Source organism: Arvicola amphibius, chromosome 4, assembly GCF_903992535.2.
Source record: "Arvicola amphibius chromosome 4, mArvAmp1.2, whole genome shotgun sequence".
NCBI lineage: Eukaryota > Metazoa > Chordata > Mammalia > Rodentia > Cricetidae > Arvicola > Arvicola amphibius.
Window position 1 is genome coordinate 148242323 of NC_052050.1, and position 19883 is coordinate 148262205.

General features: G+C 41.7%; 1 protein-coding gene across 1 annotated transcript; it reads left to right on the top strand.

Annotated features, from left to right (window-relative positions):
* Positions 1 to 754: 754 nt before the first annotated feature.
* Positions 755 to 18730, top strand: Vdac3 (voltage dependent anion channel 3). The gene is made up of 9 exons (XM_038327857.2): positions 755 to 901; positions 6319 to 6387; positions 7464 to 7513; positions 11039 to 11191; positions 12643 to 12695; positions 14264 to 14491; positions 16228 to 16378; positions 17335 to 17392; positions 18202 to 18730. Exons 2-9 carry the CDS (start codon positions 6321 to 6323, stop codon positions 18291 to 18293), a joined length of 852 nt encoding a protein of 283 aa, XP_038183785.1. The 5' UTR covers positions 755 to 901; positions 6319 to 6320; the 3' UTR covers positions 18294 to 18730.
* Positions 18731 to 19883: the final 1153 nt, after the last annotated feature.

The following is a 19883-nucleotide window of genomic DNA, read 5'->3' on the forward strand; positions in this document are numbered from 1 at the left end:
ATTACGTGCTTTGTCAAGAATACTGTCTTGCATCCCTTTTTGTGAACCACAGGACACAAGAAGACAATCTATCATTCGCAGTGACGTTAGCTTTAATCACTTGGTTAAGGCGATTTTCTTGCTATGAAAGTCTCTTCCACTTCAGTAAGTAATCCATGGAGTGAGTCTTAGAAACCATAGGCACATCCTTAACCATTTTCTAAGGAATCCATTGCTATTATAGTGTCTCCAAAGTGGTGTTTTCCCGCTTGTGTAATTTCTCCTTCATTGAAGTCTTGGGTTCTCTTCTCAAGATGACCTCTCTCTCCTCCATTTCCTCTCCCTTCGAATTAACTAGCAGGCTTCTCAATCTCCCAGTCGCTGATCCCCTGGGGCCTGTGTTTTCCCATCCTTACAGCTGAGTAGACGCGGAGGCACACTCTACAGTGACAGGCGACCTGGGCTGATGTCCCCGTTAGAGATCTGCAAGTCATCCACCGGAGGACGGCCAGGCCGGGGAGTGACATTCCAGCCGGCGGCACGTGTCTGCAGACGCAAGGCAACAGTAGCCACGGCTTCGGCACGTTCTCGCGAGAACCCCCGCCTCCGGGCACGGATGGGGTCCTCCAAGCTTTTTGTCCTTTTCCTCAACCCCCGCCGGTCACCCGCCTGCTAGAGGGGCGGGGGAGAGCCTCTCGCGCACGCGCACGCCAAGCCGGACAGTTGGACGCGTCCCCCGCAACCCCCTGAGCGCCGGGCTGGAGGCGCGGCCCCGCGCGCGCGCCCGCGTGCTTCTGGGGCGACGGACGCGCAGGCGCGGCGGGGAGCGAGGTCGCGCAGGCGCGGACGGCGTTGGTGTGAGAAGACCTTCAGCGTTGCCTTGGTGGAGCGGGACGGGACGGGGCCCACCCTCGGGTTGGAGGTGAGGCGGCCGCTGCCCCGGGCCGGGTGGGCGAAGGGCCGGCGGGTCTGACGAGCCGAGGCCGCCGAGGAGAAGCCGAGGGGCGCCGATCCCGGGCGAGGCGAGGCGGGCGAGGCGAGGCAGGGAGACTCCGGCTGCCCGAACCTTGCTGGCCGCCTGAGGGCGGGAGTCGCCTCCCTGGGCCGCGACCTTCCGCTGTGCCCGGCGTGCGCACTGGCTTTCTGCCCGGAGTCAGGGCTGGAAGAAGGGCGGTTTCTAGAGGAGGCGAGCCCTGGTACCCCAAAGCTACACCCCACCTTGCCCTCCCTCACCTCCATCTCTGGCGTGTCCAGCATCTGTCAGTTGCGGCTTGCACTCCTGACGGCTGAAGTGAGGATGCTCTTCATGCATCTTAGAAAGGAGAAACAAGGAACAAAAGAGAAGCTGTAGTATCTAGTTGGTGCCTTTTGTTTTCCTCTCGGGGTCCAGTGCAGCCTCGGGGCATGGTGCATAGCTGTTTTGTATAGCGAATAGAAATGGGAGGCTGTGGCTTAACACTCCAGTAATATGGAGTCTCTGTGTTTTCTCGATTTTTGCTTGATCATACCAGCTGTGCATTGCCCATTAGAATTGTGGGCCTGGATAAAGGACAGTTTGGGCATAAACGAGTTCAGTTAGCCACTTGACTTTTGCAGAGTGATGATGTTGAGAAACAGGCGATCAGAACGCTCAAAGCTTGTAATTAACACACATTTTGACCATTTTAGTGTATTTTCTTCCCAGTCGGTATAATAAACTTTAAGCATTTCCGTCTGAATATCTAAGACCTGCATATCTATACCGCTTTCCCAGAATAATGGCAAACAATTTACAACACTACCGGAATTGTAGAATTGCCCTGTTTAGTGGACTCTAAACCCTGCAGCATGGAGCACAATTTTATTATAGATTGATACAGAACAACACTACTCATTTACCTTGACTCTGACTTTTCTTTTGATTGGGGCCTCCCATAGAACCCGTGACCTTTTCTGTGTAAGACAGTTGTTTTACCCATATGCCACCCCTTTTCTCTTTGTCTTTTTTTAAGGTGTGTGTGGACTTGTTTGTGTGGTGTAAGTACATGTTTGTGTGCACACATATGTGCAGATGGAGGCAATGGTTAACATTGGTTGGGTATCTTCCTTAATTGCTCTCTTATTATTATTATTTTTTTTTTTTTTGAGGAATGGTCTTTTCTCTGAACTCATCCATTTGGCTAGGCTGGTTAACCAGCAGGCTCCAGGGTTCCTTCTGTCTCTGCCTTGTCCCTACTCCAATGCTGTATGGGTCCTGGGGATTCATGCTCAGTTCCTCAAGCTTGTGTGACACACACTTTGCCAACCGAGCAAAGTTTCTTCTGCCATGACATTATATATGATGTTTTGGTGTGTTCTTTTCTCTTAACTTTATTTCATAGTGTGTTTGACAGGTACAATTTTTAAATCCATTCCCAGTTAGGAAATTATTCATGCTGAATATGGTGGCACACAACTATAATCCCAGCCTGGGCTATAAACTAAGGCCCTGTTCAGCTATCATAAAAGCCTAGCAGAAATTCAGATTAAAAGTTGGACTTAGTGTAAATGCATAGGCTATTTAAGGGATTTGTGACATGTCCATAGTTCAGGCATAGTGATTGTAACTTGCAGGTGTGTTCAATCTGCTGGCATTATGACACAGCTTCACCTATAAAATTCATGCTTAATAACTTTGTCATCTATAAAGGTCATGCTCAAGAACCAGGCAATCAACTTACAAACAAATCAAAAGCAAGGATACAGGGTCACACTGTGTAGCAACCCCTGCCTTGCTTCAGACTTATAGACTGTGTCTGCCTCTGCCTTCTGAGTACTGGGATTCAAGTCGTGTGTCACCATGCCCAGCTTATGTTTTATTTTATATATGTGGGGTGTGTACGTGTGCACTTCTGCACACTTTTGCCTCTGCCCACATATGATGGTCAGGGGATGACTTGGGGGAGTCGGTTCTATCCACCATGTGTGTTCTGGTATCAGAATCAGGTTATTAGGTTTGGTGGCAAGTACCTTTACTTGTTGAACCATCTTACCAGCCCGAATTAGAGAGCTAGTGTATTTGTGTGTGTGTAGATGTGTGCATGAAAATGGGCCGGAGAGATGGCTCAGCGGTTAAGAGCACTGCCTGCCCTTCCAAAGGTCCTGAGTTCAATTCCCAGCAACCACATGGTTGCTTGAGGAAGAGACCATATGGTTATTTGAGGAAGAGACCTGGTCAGTCATTCTCATCAGCTTACACCACGAAACCCAATATGGACAAGTTCAACAGAACTGCCATATACGGGCTGTCCATGTATGCTTCAGCATTGCCAGGACATAAATTTTTTTTTTTTTTTTTTCGAGACAGGGTTTCTCTCTGTAGCTTTGGAGCCTGTCCTGGAACTAGCTCTTGTAGACCAGGCTGGTCTCGAACTCACAGAGATCCGCCTGCCTCTGCCTCCCGAGTGCTGGGATTAAAGGCGTGCGCCACCACCGCCCGGCCAGGACATAAATTTTAATTTCAAGATATATGCACACCACTGCCTGATTGTGGAGGTCAGAGGACCTTGTGGGAGTTGTCTCTGCTTCCACCATGTGGGTGTGAGGTTCAGAAGTCACGTTATGAGTCTTGGCAGTTACTGCCTTCACTCCTTCTCACCAGCTCCACATCTCATGATAACGTTTATTCTTTTGTCGGTAGTGGGCACGTTCATTGCTGTCCTTGGCTGCATGTGGCCCCCAGGTGGAACATGCCTGGAAACTGATACTCTGGAATTTTCTAGTATCATAAAATCCTGCTAATGGGATTGTTTGAGGTAGTTCCAAATTGTTTAGATTGGGCTTCTGACTCTTTTAACAGGGAGGCGACAGAAACTGCTTCAGGGATCTGTAATGCAGAGGTCTGAGGGAGGTTATATTCACTGAGATTTCGCTATGTGGATCTTATTGGCTTTTTGCAAAAGCTGGGTGAATAATGATAGCCAAGATACAAAGCCAAAGCGCCTTGAATTTTCAAAGGTTGTAATTTCAAAGTTCACACCTATGACTGGTAAACAGGTTACCACAGATGAATTCTATTCTGTTTCTAGGTAGTGGTAAAATTATAACATTTAAAAAAAATCTTTGGGAAAGACTATATTATGGAAGAGTGTATTTAATTTAGTAAGCTTAAAAAATTTTTATAGTGTGTGTGTGTGGTTTTTTTTTTTTTTTTTTTTTTTTTTTGGTTTTTCGAGACAGAGTTTCTCTGTGGCTTTGGAGCCTGTCCTGGAACTAGCTCTTGTAGACCAGGCTGGCCTCGAACTCGCAGAGATCCGTCTGCCTCTGCCTCCCGAGTGCTGGGATTAAAGGTGTGTGCCACCACCACCCAGCTATAGTGTGTGTTTGTATGTGTTTATGTCACATGTGTGCAGATGGCTTGCAGAGGCCAGAAGAGGATGTTGGGTTCCCTAAAGCTGGAGTTGGGGTTATGGGCTGCCTGACATGTGCTGGTAACTACTGAGCCACCACTCCAGCCTTCGTAGGTGTTTTGTTTGTTTGTAGTTTTGAGATAGGATCTTGTAGCCCAGACTGACTTTGGTTTTGAAGTCCTCCTATTCTAGATTGTTGAGACACCTGATTCAGTCTCTTGAAGCCTTTTTATTTTATGTTTAAATTTTGTTTTGAGACAGGGTTTCACCATGTTGCTCTTATTGGACTGTAACCTTCTATGTAGTCAAGGGTGGCCTTGAACTCACCACTTCTCTCCTGAGAGCTGATATTAAAGGCATTACCACCACACCCAGCTTCAAAGCATTTAAAAAACTCCTTTGACTTTTTAAATTTTTTATGATTTTGTATGTATGGATGTTTTGCCTGCACATAGGCCTGTGTACCACATGTGTGCAGTGCCTGTAGAAGCCAGAAAAGGGTGCCATATCCCTTGGAACTGAAGTTAAGATGATGTCAGACTCCATGTGGATGCTGTGAATTGAACCTCTGGTCTTTGGAAGAGCAACTAGTGTTCTTAACTGTTGAGCTGTGTTGTGTCTTCAGTCCCAGTGAAGCTTTTTTCGTGTGGCTGTAGTACAGGGATTGAACCTGGGTGCCTCTGTGGTAGGCAAATGTTCTTTTACTGATGTTCCCAGTTCTCCTTTTAATTTTTTATTCTTATCTTTGAGTCAGAGTCTCACTGAGTTGTCATCCTTGAACTCATTCTGTGATCCAGGCTGGGACTAAACTTGTGATCCTCCTGCTTCATCCTCCTAAGAAGCTGGGATTGGAAGCTTGAGCCATCTGGTCTCTTTTATGAAATAAATTTCAGAGTAGCAAAATATTAAAACCTTGAATGAAGGTTTCTAATCCTCCCCCCTTGTTTTGGAGACAAAGTTTCCATAAGTTTCTTAGACTGCCCTTGAGCTTGTGCTGTTCTGTTTCAGCAGCTGGGCTGAGAGGACAGGCGTGCACCTGTATACTTTTTTCCCCCTGTGGGTGTGGAATTGGGATTGAACCTAGATCTTCACACCTCAACCCTGAGGGTTTAACTGAATGTTTTTACATTTCCTTAAAACTTTCTCTTTGTGGTCTGTGGACTAGCTCAGTTGGTGAAGCACACAATCAGGAGAATCTGAGTTTGATTTCTATACCCATGTGTAAAGGCCGAGCATAGTGGTGTGTACATGTAACCCAGCCTTGGGGAGGTGGAGACAGGCAGAAGGACCTTGTGCTCTGCCTAGTTAGCTCAGTTACAGAACAGTATCATGCATAACACCTGAGGAATAAGACACATGCACATGTGTCTGCACAAATGCATACCTACCACACAAATAGACACACATGAAAGACAAAACAGAACTTTGCTTTCTTTCCTCCTTTTCTTTTCTTTCCTTTCCTTTCCTTTCCTTTCCTTTCCTTTCCTTTCCTTTCCTTTCCTTTCCTTTCCTTTCCTTTCCTTTCCTTTCCTTTCCTTTCCTTTCCTTTCCTTTCCTTTCCTTTCCTTTCCTTTCCTTTCCTTTCCTTTCCTTTCCATTTTCTTTCCTTTCGCTTTTTCTGGCTGTCCTGGAACTAGCTTTGCAGACCAGGCTGGCCTTGAACTCACAGAGATCCATTTGCCTCTGCCTTCCGAGTGCTGGGATTAAAGGCGTGTACCACCACTGCCTGGCGAGAACTTTGTTTTCTTTGAGATAGAAAAACAACAACAACAACAACAAAAAAACCAACTCTGGATCGCATAAGGAAGCTTTTATTTTTTAGTCTAAGGAACAGAATACCTTCTTTGAATTTTGGTTATATTAGTTTTAGTGCTCATGATGGCAAAGGAAGGAAAAGCATCTTCTCAGGATGAAAGAGGGGAGAGCTGGAGTGAGCATACTAAATGGTTACTCTTCTGTCTTTATTTTTAAGATATGTGTAACACACCAACTTACTGTGACCTAGGGAAGGCTGCCAAGGATGTCTTTAACAAAGGGTATGGTAAGTATGCAATGGTAAATTTTTATGTTGGGTCAGGGTTAGTGATGAATTCTGAGGAGTTAGTTGCATGTTTTTACAGATCCTTCAAAGTTTTGCTTTGTAGGCTAGGGACTAGTTCATTTGGTAAAGTGTATAAGACACTCTGTTAGTAAAATAAGGGTGACCATTAATCCACATCACAAATATTAAGAGCTAGTAATAGCCTCTTTTATTCTTTAGACTCCTTTGCAAACATTAAGAGCAGTTATTATACATACACCCATGCATAAACATATCTAATATCTGTAATATAAAGTAGCATCTACCTATAATATTTATGCCTTATTTCACTAGTTCTGTGTATGATGAAAGTGTTTATTGTCTCTCTGTTGTTTAATGGTTTGTTTGTTTGTTTGTTTGTTTTCCTTGTGATAGGGTCTCACTACATAGCCCTGGCTGGCTTGGAACTTGCTGTGTAGACCAGGCTGGCCTGGAATGCACAGAGATCCACTTGCCTCTGCCTCTTGACTGCTGGGATTAAAGGTGTGTGCCACCATTCCCAGCCCATATAATGTTTTTTAATATACCAATTTTTAATGAGGATACAGATGCCATGTTTTTATTTCTTTCATAACAATATATGATCCTTTTTACAAGTAGAAAATGTTTTAAGTTTTAAATTTTTAATACTTCTGTGCTATACATACTGATTTTTTCTTACTAATGTTCATTATACACACACACATACACAAACATAGATATACATGCACACATGCATATACACACACAACAGTATTGATTTTTGAGCAATTTTAGTTTTTAAAATAGTGCATTTTTAAAAAGGGATAAGTTTATTCATTTTTGTGCATACTTATTTTATGCTTTTATACATTTTAAAGGTATGAGTTTATTCATTTTTAGGACATTTAGAATTATACTTCTTTTGTTATAATTTAGTTTCTTTTTGAATTCTTATCTGATGAGAATACCTTATATTTTCCATATGGGATGTATAATGTATTACTTTCATAGTTTTTAAGTTAAAAACTGAGCAAAAGTTAAATTTTGTATATTACTTTGTCTTTTAATGTTCCTAGGGTTTGGCATGGTCAAAATAGATCTGAGAACCAAGTCTTGTAGTGGAGTGGTGAGTACCTAAGATGTTTCTAATAGGTAAAGCCTGCTAATTTAAGGAAACTGATTTTGCAATGACTGTTTACTGTTATGTAAAGCAGCATCCGCTTGACACAGCTGTCCACCCTGCAGCTTTGTCCTTCTCTGGTTTCACTGAGCCTGTAAAGCCTGTGGACAATTAGGTTGAATTTGGCAGGTATTTTTTTTCTTCAGGCATCCTACCCTTAGGTGAAACAGAGTGTATTTCTGACATATTTATACTTTCATGAATATGTATGAATACCGAAACCAATAGGTCATGCAAGTTTTATTGCTTTTTTACAAAGTAAATTCATTTTAATCTGTCTTCTCATTATTGACTTGTGCAAAATATAGACTATAATTTATTTTTATATGTGTGCATATACAAGATTATTTTATGTTTTTAAAAAGGATTTTATGTGTATGGGCATTTTGCCTGCACATATGTCTGTGCACCACATATTTGCCTAGTGCCCAAGGAAGCCAGAAGAGGATGTCAGATCCCTTGGAACAGGAGTTAAAGACAGTTGTGATTCATTTTGTGGTTCGCTGGGAATCGAACTCTAGTCTGTTGGAAGAGCAGCCCTTTGGCCCTTATTTTATGTGTTTTTTTTTTTTTTTTTTTGTTTTGTTTTGTTTTGGTTGTAGCTTTGGAGTCTATCCTGGAACTAGCTCTGTAGACCAGGCTAGCCTTGAACTCACAGAGATCCGCCTGCCTCACTGTCCGCCCTGCCTATTTTATGGTTTTTAACTGATTCTCTTCCAATCTTTTGTATTACAAGTCAAGATGTTGACATATTTTTCAAAGCATCATTAACCAGACATCCAATAAATCTCAGCAAACAGATAAACTTTTTTTTCCCTCTGGTACTGCATATGGATCCTAGGGCCTCAAGCAAGGAAAGTACTCTACCAATGAATTACATCCCCAGATTCCTACCCCTGGTTTACTTTCTATTTTGATCAGGGTCTTACTAAGTAAGTAGCCAGTGTTGGCCCTGAACACACCTGTATCCCAGACAGGCCTTGAACTTTCAGTCCTCCTTCCTCAGCCTTCTAGGTAACAGATGGTAGGCCTGTCCACTGAGGCTAGTGGGTTAGCTTTTTATCTTTTCTTCCTTTTTCTTTTCCCCGGTGCTGGGTACCCAGGGCCTTGAGCTTGCTAGACAAGTGCCACAACATTGACTGTCACCCAGGCGAATGTTTAATTCACCTTATTCTCTGATTAATTTTAACAGGCTACATCTTTAGCTGGTGCTTACTTATTCAAACCCATGCACGTTTTATTTATGAATATAGTTGTTTAATTAGAAGGTTGAAAGGTTTGTGCAATTCGTGTGGTATTTTGCATTTTACTATGCACAGCTGGGGTTTGTCCTGTTACTCTTCCCTGGCCATGAGTGAATGTATGTATGACCCGCCTTGCTAAGGAGGCTTCGTGCATGTGGTTCTGTTGAAATAGGAAAACTGTACACATTTTAGAATTTTCAGAAGTTACGATTGTGCCTTTCTCTCTCTTTCATGCTGCTGCGGTGGCGGTGTGCATCAGATGGTGAGGAGGAAACCCTTGCATGCCTGTCCTGTGGCTGCTTCTCGCATTTAGGATCACTTTCATCCTCTGTGTGCATTTCTCAGGCTCTGTTCTACAGTGGCCTTTCTCTGTGTTGCTTACTAGCATTGAATGCTTAGCTGAAGATGCCATTTCCATGTTGTAGATGGATTTTATCCTCCTTTGACTGAGCTCTCCAATTAGACCCAAATCTGGACTTCAGCTGAGAACAGTTGTCGCTTTACCTTTGAATTTGTTTCTGGTACCACAGATTCTCAGAGCAGCAGACTAAGAGATGGAAGGAAGACATGTGGGATAATACCAAAATATTTACATTTGCTGTATTTGTCACTTTTGAAAAGTAAATATAAAAAGTACAAATGAGACCGGTAGATTTATTATTAAGAGCAACAGTTTTCATATTAAGGAATTAACCTGAGCTGTTAAACATGGCTCATGCTGTATTGTTCTGCCCTAAGCGGACAATATAGTTTTCATCTTGGAAACTTTCTATGTAGTATTAATAAACACCATAGCTTCCCAGTGTTTTTTTTCTGCATAGATCTTGAGCTAGGGCTAAAGGGAGGACTCAGGTCTCAGACAGTGAAAAGGGAGGAAGGGGCAGCCTTTTGTTGCTGTTGGCCAGATTTCAGAAGTGCCCTTGAAAGCAGCAGGGCCAGGCAGAAAGTTTCTTTCTTGATAGTCATGGATTGTCGGTGACGGCTGTTGACCATTTGCTTCCCCCAGAAAAAGGTTTTTTCCTAATTGTTTACTAATATGGTGGAAAGGACACTTTAGTTGAGAGGAGAATATATTTATAGCATTCATAGTGATTATTTTGTACTTAGAGGGTAAGCCAGGTGGAGGAGGAGGAAAGAGGCATTTTAAATTCTATTTTACTGTGAAAATGGGTAGATAATTTTGATGTTGTTTGAAAGAGTTTATGGTGAAGATTTTACAGATACAGTTTTATAGCTGAAGCATCCATGTTTCATAGCATTGTAAATGTACTTTAATGCATTGTCAGTATATGTTGAAAATGATCAAGTTTATTTTAAATGTATTTTTTCTTTTGCAGTGCTGGAATGGAACCCAGGGCCTTGAGCACACTAGGCAAGCACTTTACCATTAAGCTACTTCACAAGACCATAAAAATACATTTTTAGAAAACAGTAGTTGGGGCTGGAGAGTAGTTGCAGAGGACCCAGGTTTGGTTCCTAGTAGCCACGTGCTGTTCGCATCTGCCTGTAACTCTAGTTCCAGTGAATCCAACCAATCCCCTTCCTGGTCTTGATGAACACCAGGCATACACATAGTACACATATATACATGTAGGCACTCATATATACACATAAGTAAAATTAAATCGTAAATAAAGCAATAGGTTGAGGGTATAATTCAGCAATAGAGATGTGGGCAGGGCCTTGGGTTCCGTTCCCAGCTCCTTTCCCCATCCCCACCTCCATCCCCTACACTCCCACCTTCTCCATCCCTGCACCCCCTGTACCTCCACCTCCTAAACTAAACTGCTGACTATAAAAAGAAAATGTGTGAAATAGTGTTTATAAATTCTTAAACACCTCTAAATTTACTGTTTGACAAGTATTATAGAGAATTGATAGTCATCTTAGGCTATGAAAGTGAAATTTTTGGAAGTTAAGTATTTTTGCCTTTTTAATAAAGGCATTTATTCCCAGCAGAGATATTGTTCTTTTAAAGTTAAGAATTTAATATGATGACTAAAAAAAGAGTGTATGGAATAATAAATATCAATAAGAAGGGAGGAATAATGGAAAGTCTTAAACCTGGTTAGAGACAGAAAGAAAGCAGGAGGTACATTGTTGAAGGGTGGGGTTGTGTGAACAGTAAATTGTATTGGTTTCTGATGCACTCAACACTGTTTTCTGAAATGAATGATATCTATTTGGTGAGATCATCTTAAAATAATTATTTTCTCTTGTTTACCAGGAATTTTCTACTTCAGGTCATGCTTACACTGATACAGGGAAAGCATCAGGCAACCTGGAGACCAAGTATAAGATCTGTGACTACGGACTCACCTTCACCCAGAAGTGGAACACAGACAATACTCTGGGGACAGAAATCTCCTGGGAGAATAAGGTAGACATTATTTGTAGGTTTAATATCTCCTTCACATCAAATAATGAGCATAGCTGGGGCTGGGGAGATGGCTTAGCTGTCAAGAGTTCAGTTCCCAGACCTCCAGCTCCAGGGGACCTAAATCCTCTGCCCAGGAGCACCTTCACCATGTGTGTACTCCCACACAAGCCTGCATGAGTACACATAGTTAAGAATAATAACATAAATCTTTAATAAATTGATAAACTCCAAATATAATCTGAGTGGGATTTTCAGTCTTCTACCATATTTTCTCTTTTTATTAGTTTTTTTGGTGTGTCTTCACATTTGAAAAGCCCACACTGCTCCTTTGTTCTGATTAGTTAATTGTGTCACACAGTCAGTCCTCTCGTGAGCAGTGGGACTCTCTGGTAATTTGGTTTACTTTTGTAGTCTTTGCAAAATATATGCACAAAAACGTTTCTAAATTATTTAAATGTTTCCCAGGAGAAAGACAATTAGCTGATTTTGTTAGGTTCCTACTGTGTAGAGGGCACTGCATTTTTCTTTTGGAGAATGGATTGCATGTAGTCCAGGCCAGCCTCAAACTTTGTAGCTGAAGTTGACCTTGAACTCCTGATTTTCCTGCCTGCCCACCAGGCCCAGCTGAGTGTTCAAGGTACACCTGTGTGTACTGACACGTAGAAAGGTACAGCTGAAGAAGTTGGTTTTGTTAAGTGTCAGGTTATCTTATAGTTATTTCAAGAGAGTATCAAGATTATTTTATTACATTGGAGTAATTTTTTTACAATAATTTATATTATTTAATGTATTAGGATTTGTCCTATACATTTTAATCTTTTTAAATTTTTGTTTTTGGTTTTTTGGTTTCCAAGCCTTGGCTGCCTTGGAACTTATTCTTTAGAGCAGGCTGGCCTCGAGCTCACAGAGATCCACCTGCCTGTTCCTCCCAAGTGCTGGGAGTAAAAGGTGCTGGCACTTTTTAAAATGTTTGAGATGGAGTCCTCATTCATCCTGTCACTCAGGCCAGTTACAGACTTGAGTTTAAGGTTTTCTGCCTCAGCCTCCCGAGTAGCTCGGACTACAGGGACATGCCACCATAACCAGCTTAATTCATATTTGATAAGAGAACCAGGAGGAGGGGAGGGAGTTAAGGGGACGGGGAAAGCTAGGTGAGTGGCAGTGCTCGCCTTTAATCCTAGCATTGTGGGTGCCGAGGGGCAGGGGATCTCTTGAGTTCAAGGCTAACCTGGTCTATAGAGGGAGTTCCAGGACAGCCAGGGCTACACAGAGAAACCCTGTCTTGGAAAAAAGAAATAAAGAAAAGATGGGGGAGGTAATATATAATTTATTATCTGGCTTTCTTTAATGACTTCATTATTAAAGAGAAAGTGGGAGGAAGCTTTAGAATTGGCTTTTTTGAGTTAAAGAATAGAAAATTAATTGTTAATTAACAAATTTTTGTTTTACAGTTGGCGGAAGGGTTGAAACTGACTCTTGATACCATATTTGTACCAAACACAGGGTAATTATTCAAACTAATTTTTTTTTCTGATTTCTTTTTGAAGGTCTAGAGCTTTAGCTTTGGAAATGTAAAACGGGAAGTGTAGGGGCAGGGAGAAACCGGGAACTTGTTCTAGCAGTGTTAGAATATTTGCACAGTCTTTAAAGAAGAGCTCCTCAAGGCAGCATAACATTGCCAGTAAAACATTTTCAACAGGCACACCTAGCTTAGGAGTTAGAAGGGCCGAGAGCATAGTTACATCTAGTCTACAGACTAATGGGTTTGGCAAGAGTGTCATCTACTGAGTGTCAGGGACCAGAGCAGTGGCTGTGCTGCTGTCGTAGAAGTCCCTGAAAGTCCTCTAGGCTTAGTCTGTTTTCCCATTGTGTCGTTTATCTGCTCAGCCTAGGTTCTGCTGTCTGAAGACAGACACTGGAGCAGTGCAGAGAGGAATTGTTCTTAGACGTAGCAATGGAACTGCTCCTCCTGTCTCAGGCTTTATTTTTAGAACAAATATTCTCTCAAAAGCCTTGTTAGGACTCTTTGGAACTAATAGACAAAAGTTATTCAGAACTAATTCTGAATAGTCAGCATTGCTATTGAAAGTATATTTCTGCTGGGTGTGTTGGTGCACACTTTTAATCCCAGCATTCTGGAGACAGACAGGTGGATCTCCGAAAGTTTCAGGCTAACCAGGGCTACTTATTGAGACCTTGTCTAAAACAAACAACAAAAAATGTATTTCTACTAATTGGTTAATAATGTGTTTTGATGTTACTTTTGTAGCACTTGAAAATATTTAAGGATATTTGTTTCTCATGTATCTCTGTATATTTATATATAAATTTATATATATATTATATATTTAGATTATTAATTTGGCAGTGCAATATCTTATTACATATGGACTTTGTAGTTTTTGACAAAATTGTGTATATCTGTGGGGTAATATGTAGTGTTTGAATATCTGTATACGTTGTATAATCAAATAGGATAAGGGTATCTCATCAAAAGTCTATCATTTCTTTGTATTGAAAGCAAATTTAAAACTCTTGCATTGTTTTTGAAATATATAGAACTTCATGTGTAGTGACCCTGATGTGCAGCAGGACTTTAAAACAATTTTCATATCTGTTAATTATCTGGTGATTTGTTCATGCCTTTATGAGATTATTAATCATATAATACTTTTATTATTTCAACTCATGGTGAAGAATATATAATGACATACATTTCTTCACACACACACACACACACACACACACACACACACACACACACACACACTCACTCCTCCCCCTACCTTTCTTGAGCAGAGTTTCTTTGAGTAGCCCTGGCTGTCCTGGAACTTAAAGAGATCTACCTTCCTCTACTTCCAGGTGCCAGTATTAAAGGTGTGTACCACCATAACTGTTGACATAAAGTTCAATCCTAACAGAGTTGTATTTGTAGAGCTAAGTCATTTGAAACATTTCAATGTATTATGTCATCTACCAAGACAATATTTACCTTTGGAGAGGGTCTTACTTTACAAATTACTGGAAATAGTAGACTCACATTATTTTCATTGTATTATTTGTTTTTTACAGAAAGAAGAGCGGGAAATTAAAGGCCTCACTTAAACGAGATTGTTTTAGTATCGGCAGTAACGTTGATATAGATTTTTCTGGACCGACCATCTATGGCTGGGCTGTGTTGGCCTTTGAAGGTTGGCTTGCTGGTTATCAGATGAGTTTTGACACGGCCAAATCCAAACTGTCGCAGAATAATTTTGCTCTTGGTTATAAGGCTGCAGACTTCCAACTGCATACTCATGTGTGAGTGTTTATAATTGTTTATAATAACAGCTCGTGCTGTTCCTCTGAGAGGTGGTAGTTGTGACGTGGTAAAGTTAAAAGTGAGTAAAAGTTAATAATGCTTGGTGGGTACCAGTCCTGCTGAACATTTTCATAGCTAGAGGTTCACGAATGGGGCACATTGTGCTGTGCTGCTGTCAGCTTTTACCCCAGATTCTGGGGTGTTTTAGAATCTGTAGAGGAACACCTAGTGGAGACAGCCGAGAACACGTATGCACTTCACTGTTACTTTTGACTTATTTTTACTGTATGTAGAAGCAGATGTTTGGAACACTTAAGAACAATCACCAAATAATTTGAGTGTCCTGGAACTTCTCTGGTAATTCTATATGGAGATTTTCATGTATCTTTGATCAGAACCTAGTTACTCTCTCTATTGCATTCAGAAATAATAGGGTTCTCAAAGTAATCCTGGATTTCAGTGTTGACTGAATCAGCCTGAACTTTGATTTATAAATAGTTTTTTGGTGTTTTAAGACAGGATCTCGCCCTGTGGTGGTAGTGCACGTCTTTAATCCCAGCACTCGGGAGGCAGAAACAGGCGGATCTCTGTGAGTTTGAGGCTAGCTTGGTCTACAGAGCTAGTTTCAGGACGGGCTTCAAAGTTACAGAGAAACCCTGTCTTGGAAAACAGGGTGGGGAGGGGAGACAGAAACTCGTGTAGATCAGCCTAGCCTTGAACTCACTAGTAGCCTTCGCTGACCTTGAGCTCCTTCCAGTGCTGGGATCATAGGCAGGAATGAACTGTGTGTTTCTGAAGTATTGCTTTTCATGGGATACTCTAATATAAATAATGGTATTGAAACACTGTTGCTAGGAAACCATGGTATGATGTGGGATTCCCCTCTGCCGTGAATATGTTTTATTACCATTGGTTAATAAAGAAGTTGTTTTGGCCAATAGCCAGGTAGAATAGAGCCAGACTGGAAATCCAAACAGAGAGACAGCAAACAAAAGGACCAAGTGGGGGAGACACCAGCAGCTGCTGGAGAAGTAAGATGCCAGAGTAATTAATACTGGTAAGCCATGGGGTACATGGCGATATACAGATTATTAGAAATGTGTTACTTTATATGTAGAGCTAGTCAGTGAGAAGCTTGAGCCATTGACCAAACAATTATAATTAATATTTAGCCTCTGAATGATTATTTTGTAAGTAACTGCGGGAATGGGTGGGTGGGAGAGAAACCCTCAGCTACAGTGGTATGCTTCAAAGAGCTGTGGGTTTCTATCTGGAGCTGTGTTCCTGGGTACTATGTGGAAAGTACTTTTTCACTCTTGAGTAAATAAAAGCTAGTATTGTCTTTAGGCCTATTTTTACCTCTCTCTTTCCAGTCTTTATGGATCTAATGCCTGTAAAAGAGACCATGGTTAGAGTTTCTACATTCTGTGAAAGATACCTATGAATTACATACTTACCTGAGGTGTCTGCCTTTGAATATAGGTAATTTGTGTCTTAAGACATTTATATTATGCAGAGGAGTCAAGTAAGACGAATCAGGTGCTATTATGCTCTTGTTAGGCTTTTAGATACTTCGTAGGTTGGTTGTATTTCTTGTTTAATAGTTTGTCCTAGGATTTTGCTAGACATCAAAGTTGCACGGTTGCATCTGTGTTTAGATAGTTGTAGACTTTGTTTCCATGTCTTAACAGTAAATGATTCAAACTTACGACTTCTGTTTTACACTGTGAAACAGGAATGACGGCACTGAATTTGGAGGCTCTATCTATCAGAGAGTTAATGAGAAGATTGAAACGTCAATAAACCTGGCATGGACAGCTGGCAGCAACAACACTCGTTTTGGCATCGCTGCTAAATATAAGCTGGATTGTAGAACTTCTCTATCTGTAAGAATGTGCTGTGGGCTTGCTCTAGTGCCCTTACAGTTTACACGTTCTTTATTAGCCTCGTGACCTCACTCACGTACATCTAAGGCAGGAAGTGTGGCTTCCAGTCCTAATTTCCCCCCTGTTAGCTATTGTCAGACTTTTGGCCTCAGTATAGTCTTACTTGAGCTCTGTATAAGGCGCGCTCCATGTATTATCCTGTGTAATTCTCATAACTGTTTTGTGTGGTGAAGAGATATTACCTAGAAACTAGGTCAGTGTTGCAGGAAGCAGCAGTGTCAAAATATTAATTCAGACCTGGTGTTAGGACAGCAGAGTTCATGCTGTAATCACTGTCAGAGGTTGGAGATTGGCATCTCAAAGAATTCAGTACAGGCCAGGCATGATGTTGCATGCCGTTAATCCCAGCACTTGGGAGAAGCTAGCAGACCTTCTGTGATTTGAAAGGTAGCCTGGTCTACATAGTGAGTTCCAGGATAGTCAGGGCTATGTGGTGAGACTCTCTCAAAACAGGAACAACAAAATTCAGTACATAGAGATGCTTGGTAACACAATGTGCTTGAAAATCTGTTTAAGGACTTGAAAGCAACCAGGTGGTGGTGCATGCCTTTAATCCCAGCACTTGGGAGGCAGAGGCAGGTGAATCTCTTTGAGTTTGAGGCTGGTCTACAGAGTGAGTTCCAGGATGGGCTCCAAAGCTACAGAGAAACCCTGTCTCGAAAAACAACAAACAAACAAAAAAGAACTTTAAAGCATATATTCTCATATTACCCACAATTCCTGCCAGGCTTCTTAAAAGATTTATCTTTTTATTTCTTTTTTTTTCAGTTTTAATAATTCTAGATTTAGCTCCAGGGTGCTTTTACCTTTAGAAACCTTGTGCATGAAGCAGTTTTTGTATTGGAACGATGTGTTGTTGTTTTCTAACTACTTCTGTTCTCATCTCTTAATTGTAGGCCAAAGTAAATAATGCCAGTTTAATTGGACTGGGTTATACGCAGACCCTCCGACCAGGTACGTAAAAGGAATTAATTAATGGAGGGTCACAGTAGAAAGTTACAGGAAGAAAATGAATACAAAAGGAAAAAAAGTAGTCTCTGGAAGCACTTACATAATCAGTGGGTTGACTCAGGCCCCTGTGGTAGCTAGTCATGCAGAGGACGGTGGGGCCAGTGCTTCTGTTACACATTTCTAACTATGTCGCTAGCCTTTGAATTCGGCTCTTCTTCTTCTTCTTCTTCTTCTTCTTCTTCTTCTTCTTCTTCTTCTTCTTCTTCTTCTTCTTCTTCTTCTTCTTCTTCTTCTTCTTCTTCTTCTTCTCCTTCTCCTTCTCCTTCTCCTTCTCCTTCTCTTCTTCCTCCTCCTCTTCCTCCTCCTCCTCCTCCTTCTCTCCCTCTCCCTCCCCCTTCCCCTCCCCCCCCATCCTCCTCCTCCTCTTCTTCTTTTTGGTGTTTTATTTGTGTGTATGTGTCTCTGTGAAGGTGTTGAATCCTAGAGTTACAGACAATTGTGAGCTGCCATGTGGGTGCTGGGAATTGAACCTGGGTCTTCTGGAACAGTAGCCAGTGGTCTTAACCACTGAGCCATCTCTCCAGCCTCTGTCCCCCATTATTCTTAATCTTGAACTACAAATAGTTTTGTTCCTTATGTTCTGCTAGGCACAGGTCAGCAGACTGGACAACCTGTGCTGGTGTACAGTATAGCTTATAGTATAGCCTAGGCCTGCCGTACACCATGCTGTTGACTCAGATCCATTATTTCTAGAAAATTTAGGTCTGAGAACCATACTGGCTGCAAGTAATGTGGTGTGTTCTTCTCCCTAGGAGTCAAGTTGACCCTGTCAGCTTTAATAGACGGAAAGAACTTCAATGCAGGAGGTCACAAGGTTGGATTGGGATTTGAACTGGAAGCTTAATGTGGTTTTGAGTAGAACATCATTTGTCCCTGAAAGTGAAGAGAAATGAACCCACTATGTTTTGGCCTTAAAATTCTGTGAAATTTCAAAAGTGTGAACTTTTTATTCTTCCAAAGAATTGTAATCCTTCCCACACTGAAGTCTAGAGATTGCAGATCTGTCCTCAGAGAGGTCTCTGAAGGCATGCCTGGAGATGGTCATGTTTGTGCCACATTTCGGTTGAGTCTGCAGTGTTAATTTAAATACGTTTCTCAGCAACAACGTAGTGTCGTGTTAAAGAAAACAATCTGACTCCCAGTTTGTACATCACGTCCTGCATGTCCCACTCCACTTTTCCATGACCTTTTGTTAGATCAGTCTCTGCTGTAGTGGAATCTTTGGTTTTGCATCAGAGTGAAATAAACCCATCCCATTTGGAGCAGAATTGCTCATCTGAATTATGGGTAGTGGTTGATTTGTTTTTGAAAGTGGAGTTAAGTCTTAAGTGGCGTGTCTAAATCATAAGTGCCCTCACCTCTCCCTTTGACTTCCAGTTCTCACTCCTCCTCTGAAGGACGAGGCAGTGGTTTTGTTCTGCTGTGGAGAAGCACAGCTGTCAAGGAACTAGCTTCCTGTTGGAGCCTGTCAAAGTGCCCTGAAGCTGCTGAGGGCATAGTGGGTGAAGAGATGGGCAGAGGGAAGAGGGATGGATGGGCAGCTGCAGTGGGAAAGGGATACCTCCAGGGCTTCTGGGGAAAAATGGCTTTTTGAGTACTGGGTCTGATAACACAACTGAAGAAGGTGTTAGCAGTTTAGGAGAGGTGTGGGTAGATTAACACTCGAGGGCGTACAGATATCTGTGCGCAGAACCCCTTTCTCCTAATACAGAAGTAATATATGGTGGTTATAACAATTGTCGACAGCTTGGAATTAGATTAAAAGTAGAAATTCCCATTCCTTACAACCCTTCCTTTTCAGTACTGCTAGCAGTTTGATGTATATTTCTGCAGATGTTAGCATTTTAAGAGATCTCGTAGCTGTCCATTTATAGAAGGTTAATAAAGGACTTGTCTCCTTTTAGAATACACTATTTTTATAATGAATTTTTTCTTTTTAGAAATTACTTTAAAATTTATTTACTGTCCTAGTCTCTGTTGCTATGATAAACACCTTGACCAAGGCGACTCTGAAAGAAAGCTGATTTCTCAGAGGGTCAGTTCATGATGTTAGAGCCAAGACATGGTGGCAGGAGCAGCCTGGAGCACAACTGGCAAGTAGGGTGCAGAGAAAGACAGATTGGGAATTTGCAATCTCAATACCCACTAATGTGACACCTAATCCTTTCCAAGCAGTTCTACAAACTAGGGACCAAGTATTTAAACATGAACCTATGGGGGCCATTCTCATTCAAACCACCACGTTTACTTTGTGTGTGTGTGAATGCATGGGTGCACAAGTGTGCCCCAGTGTGTACGTTGAGGTCAGAGACAGCTTGTGAGAGTTGGTTTTCTTTCTACCAAGTGGGTCTTGGAATGAAACTCTGGTCATCAGGCACCTTCACTTACTAAATCTTCTCACTGGCCTGGGAGTCCACTTCTAAATTTAATATGT

Coding starts and splice junctions, on each gene's coding strand:
- Vdac3 (XM_038327857.2), top strand. CDS start 6,321: ATGTGTAACACACCAACTTACTGTGACCTAGGGAAGGCTGCCAAGGAT. Junction 6,388..7,463: donor TGTCTTTAACAAAGGGTATG/GTAAGTATGCAA, acceptor TAATGTTCCTAG/GGTTTGGCATGGTCAAAATA. Junction 7,514..11,038: donor CCAAGTCTTGTAGTGGAGTG/GTGAGTACCTAA, acceptor CTTGTTTACCAG/GAATTTTCTACTTCAGGTCA.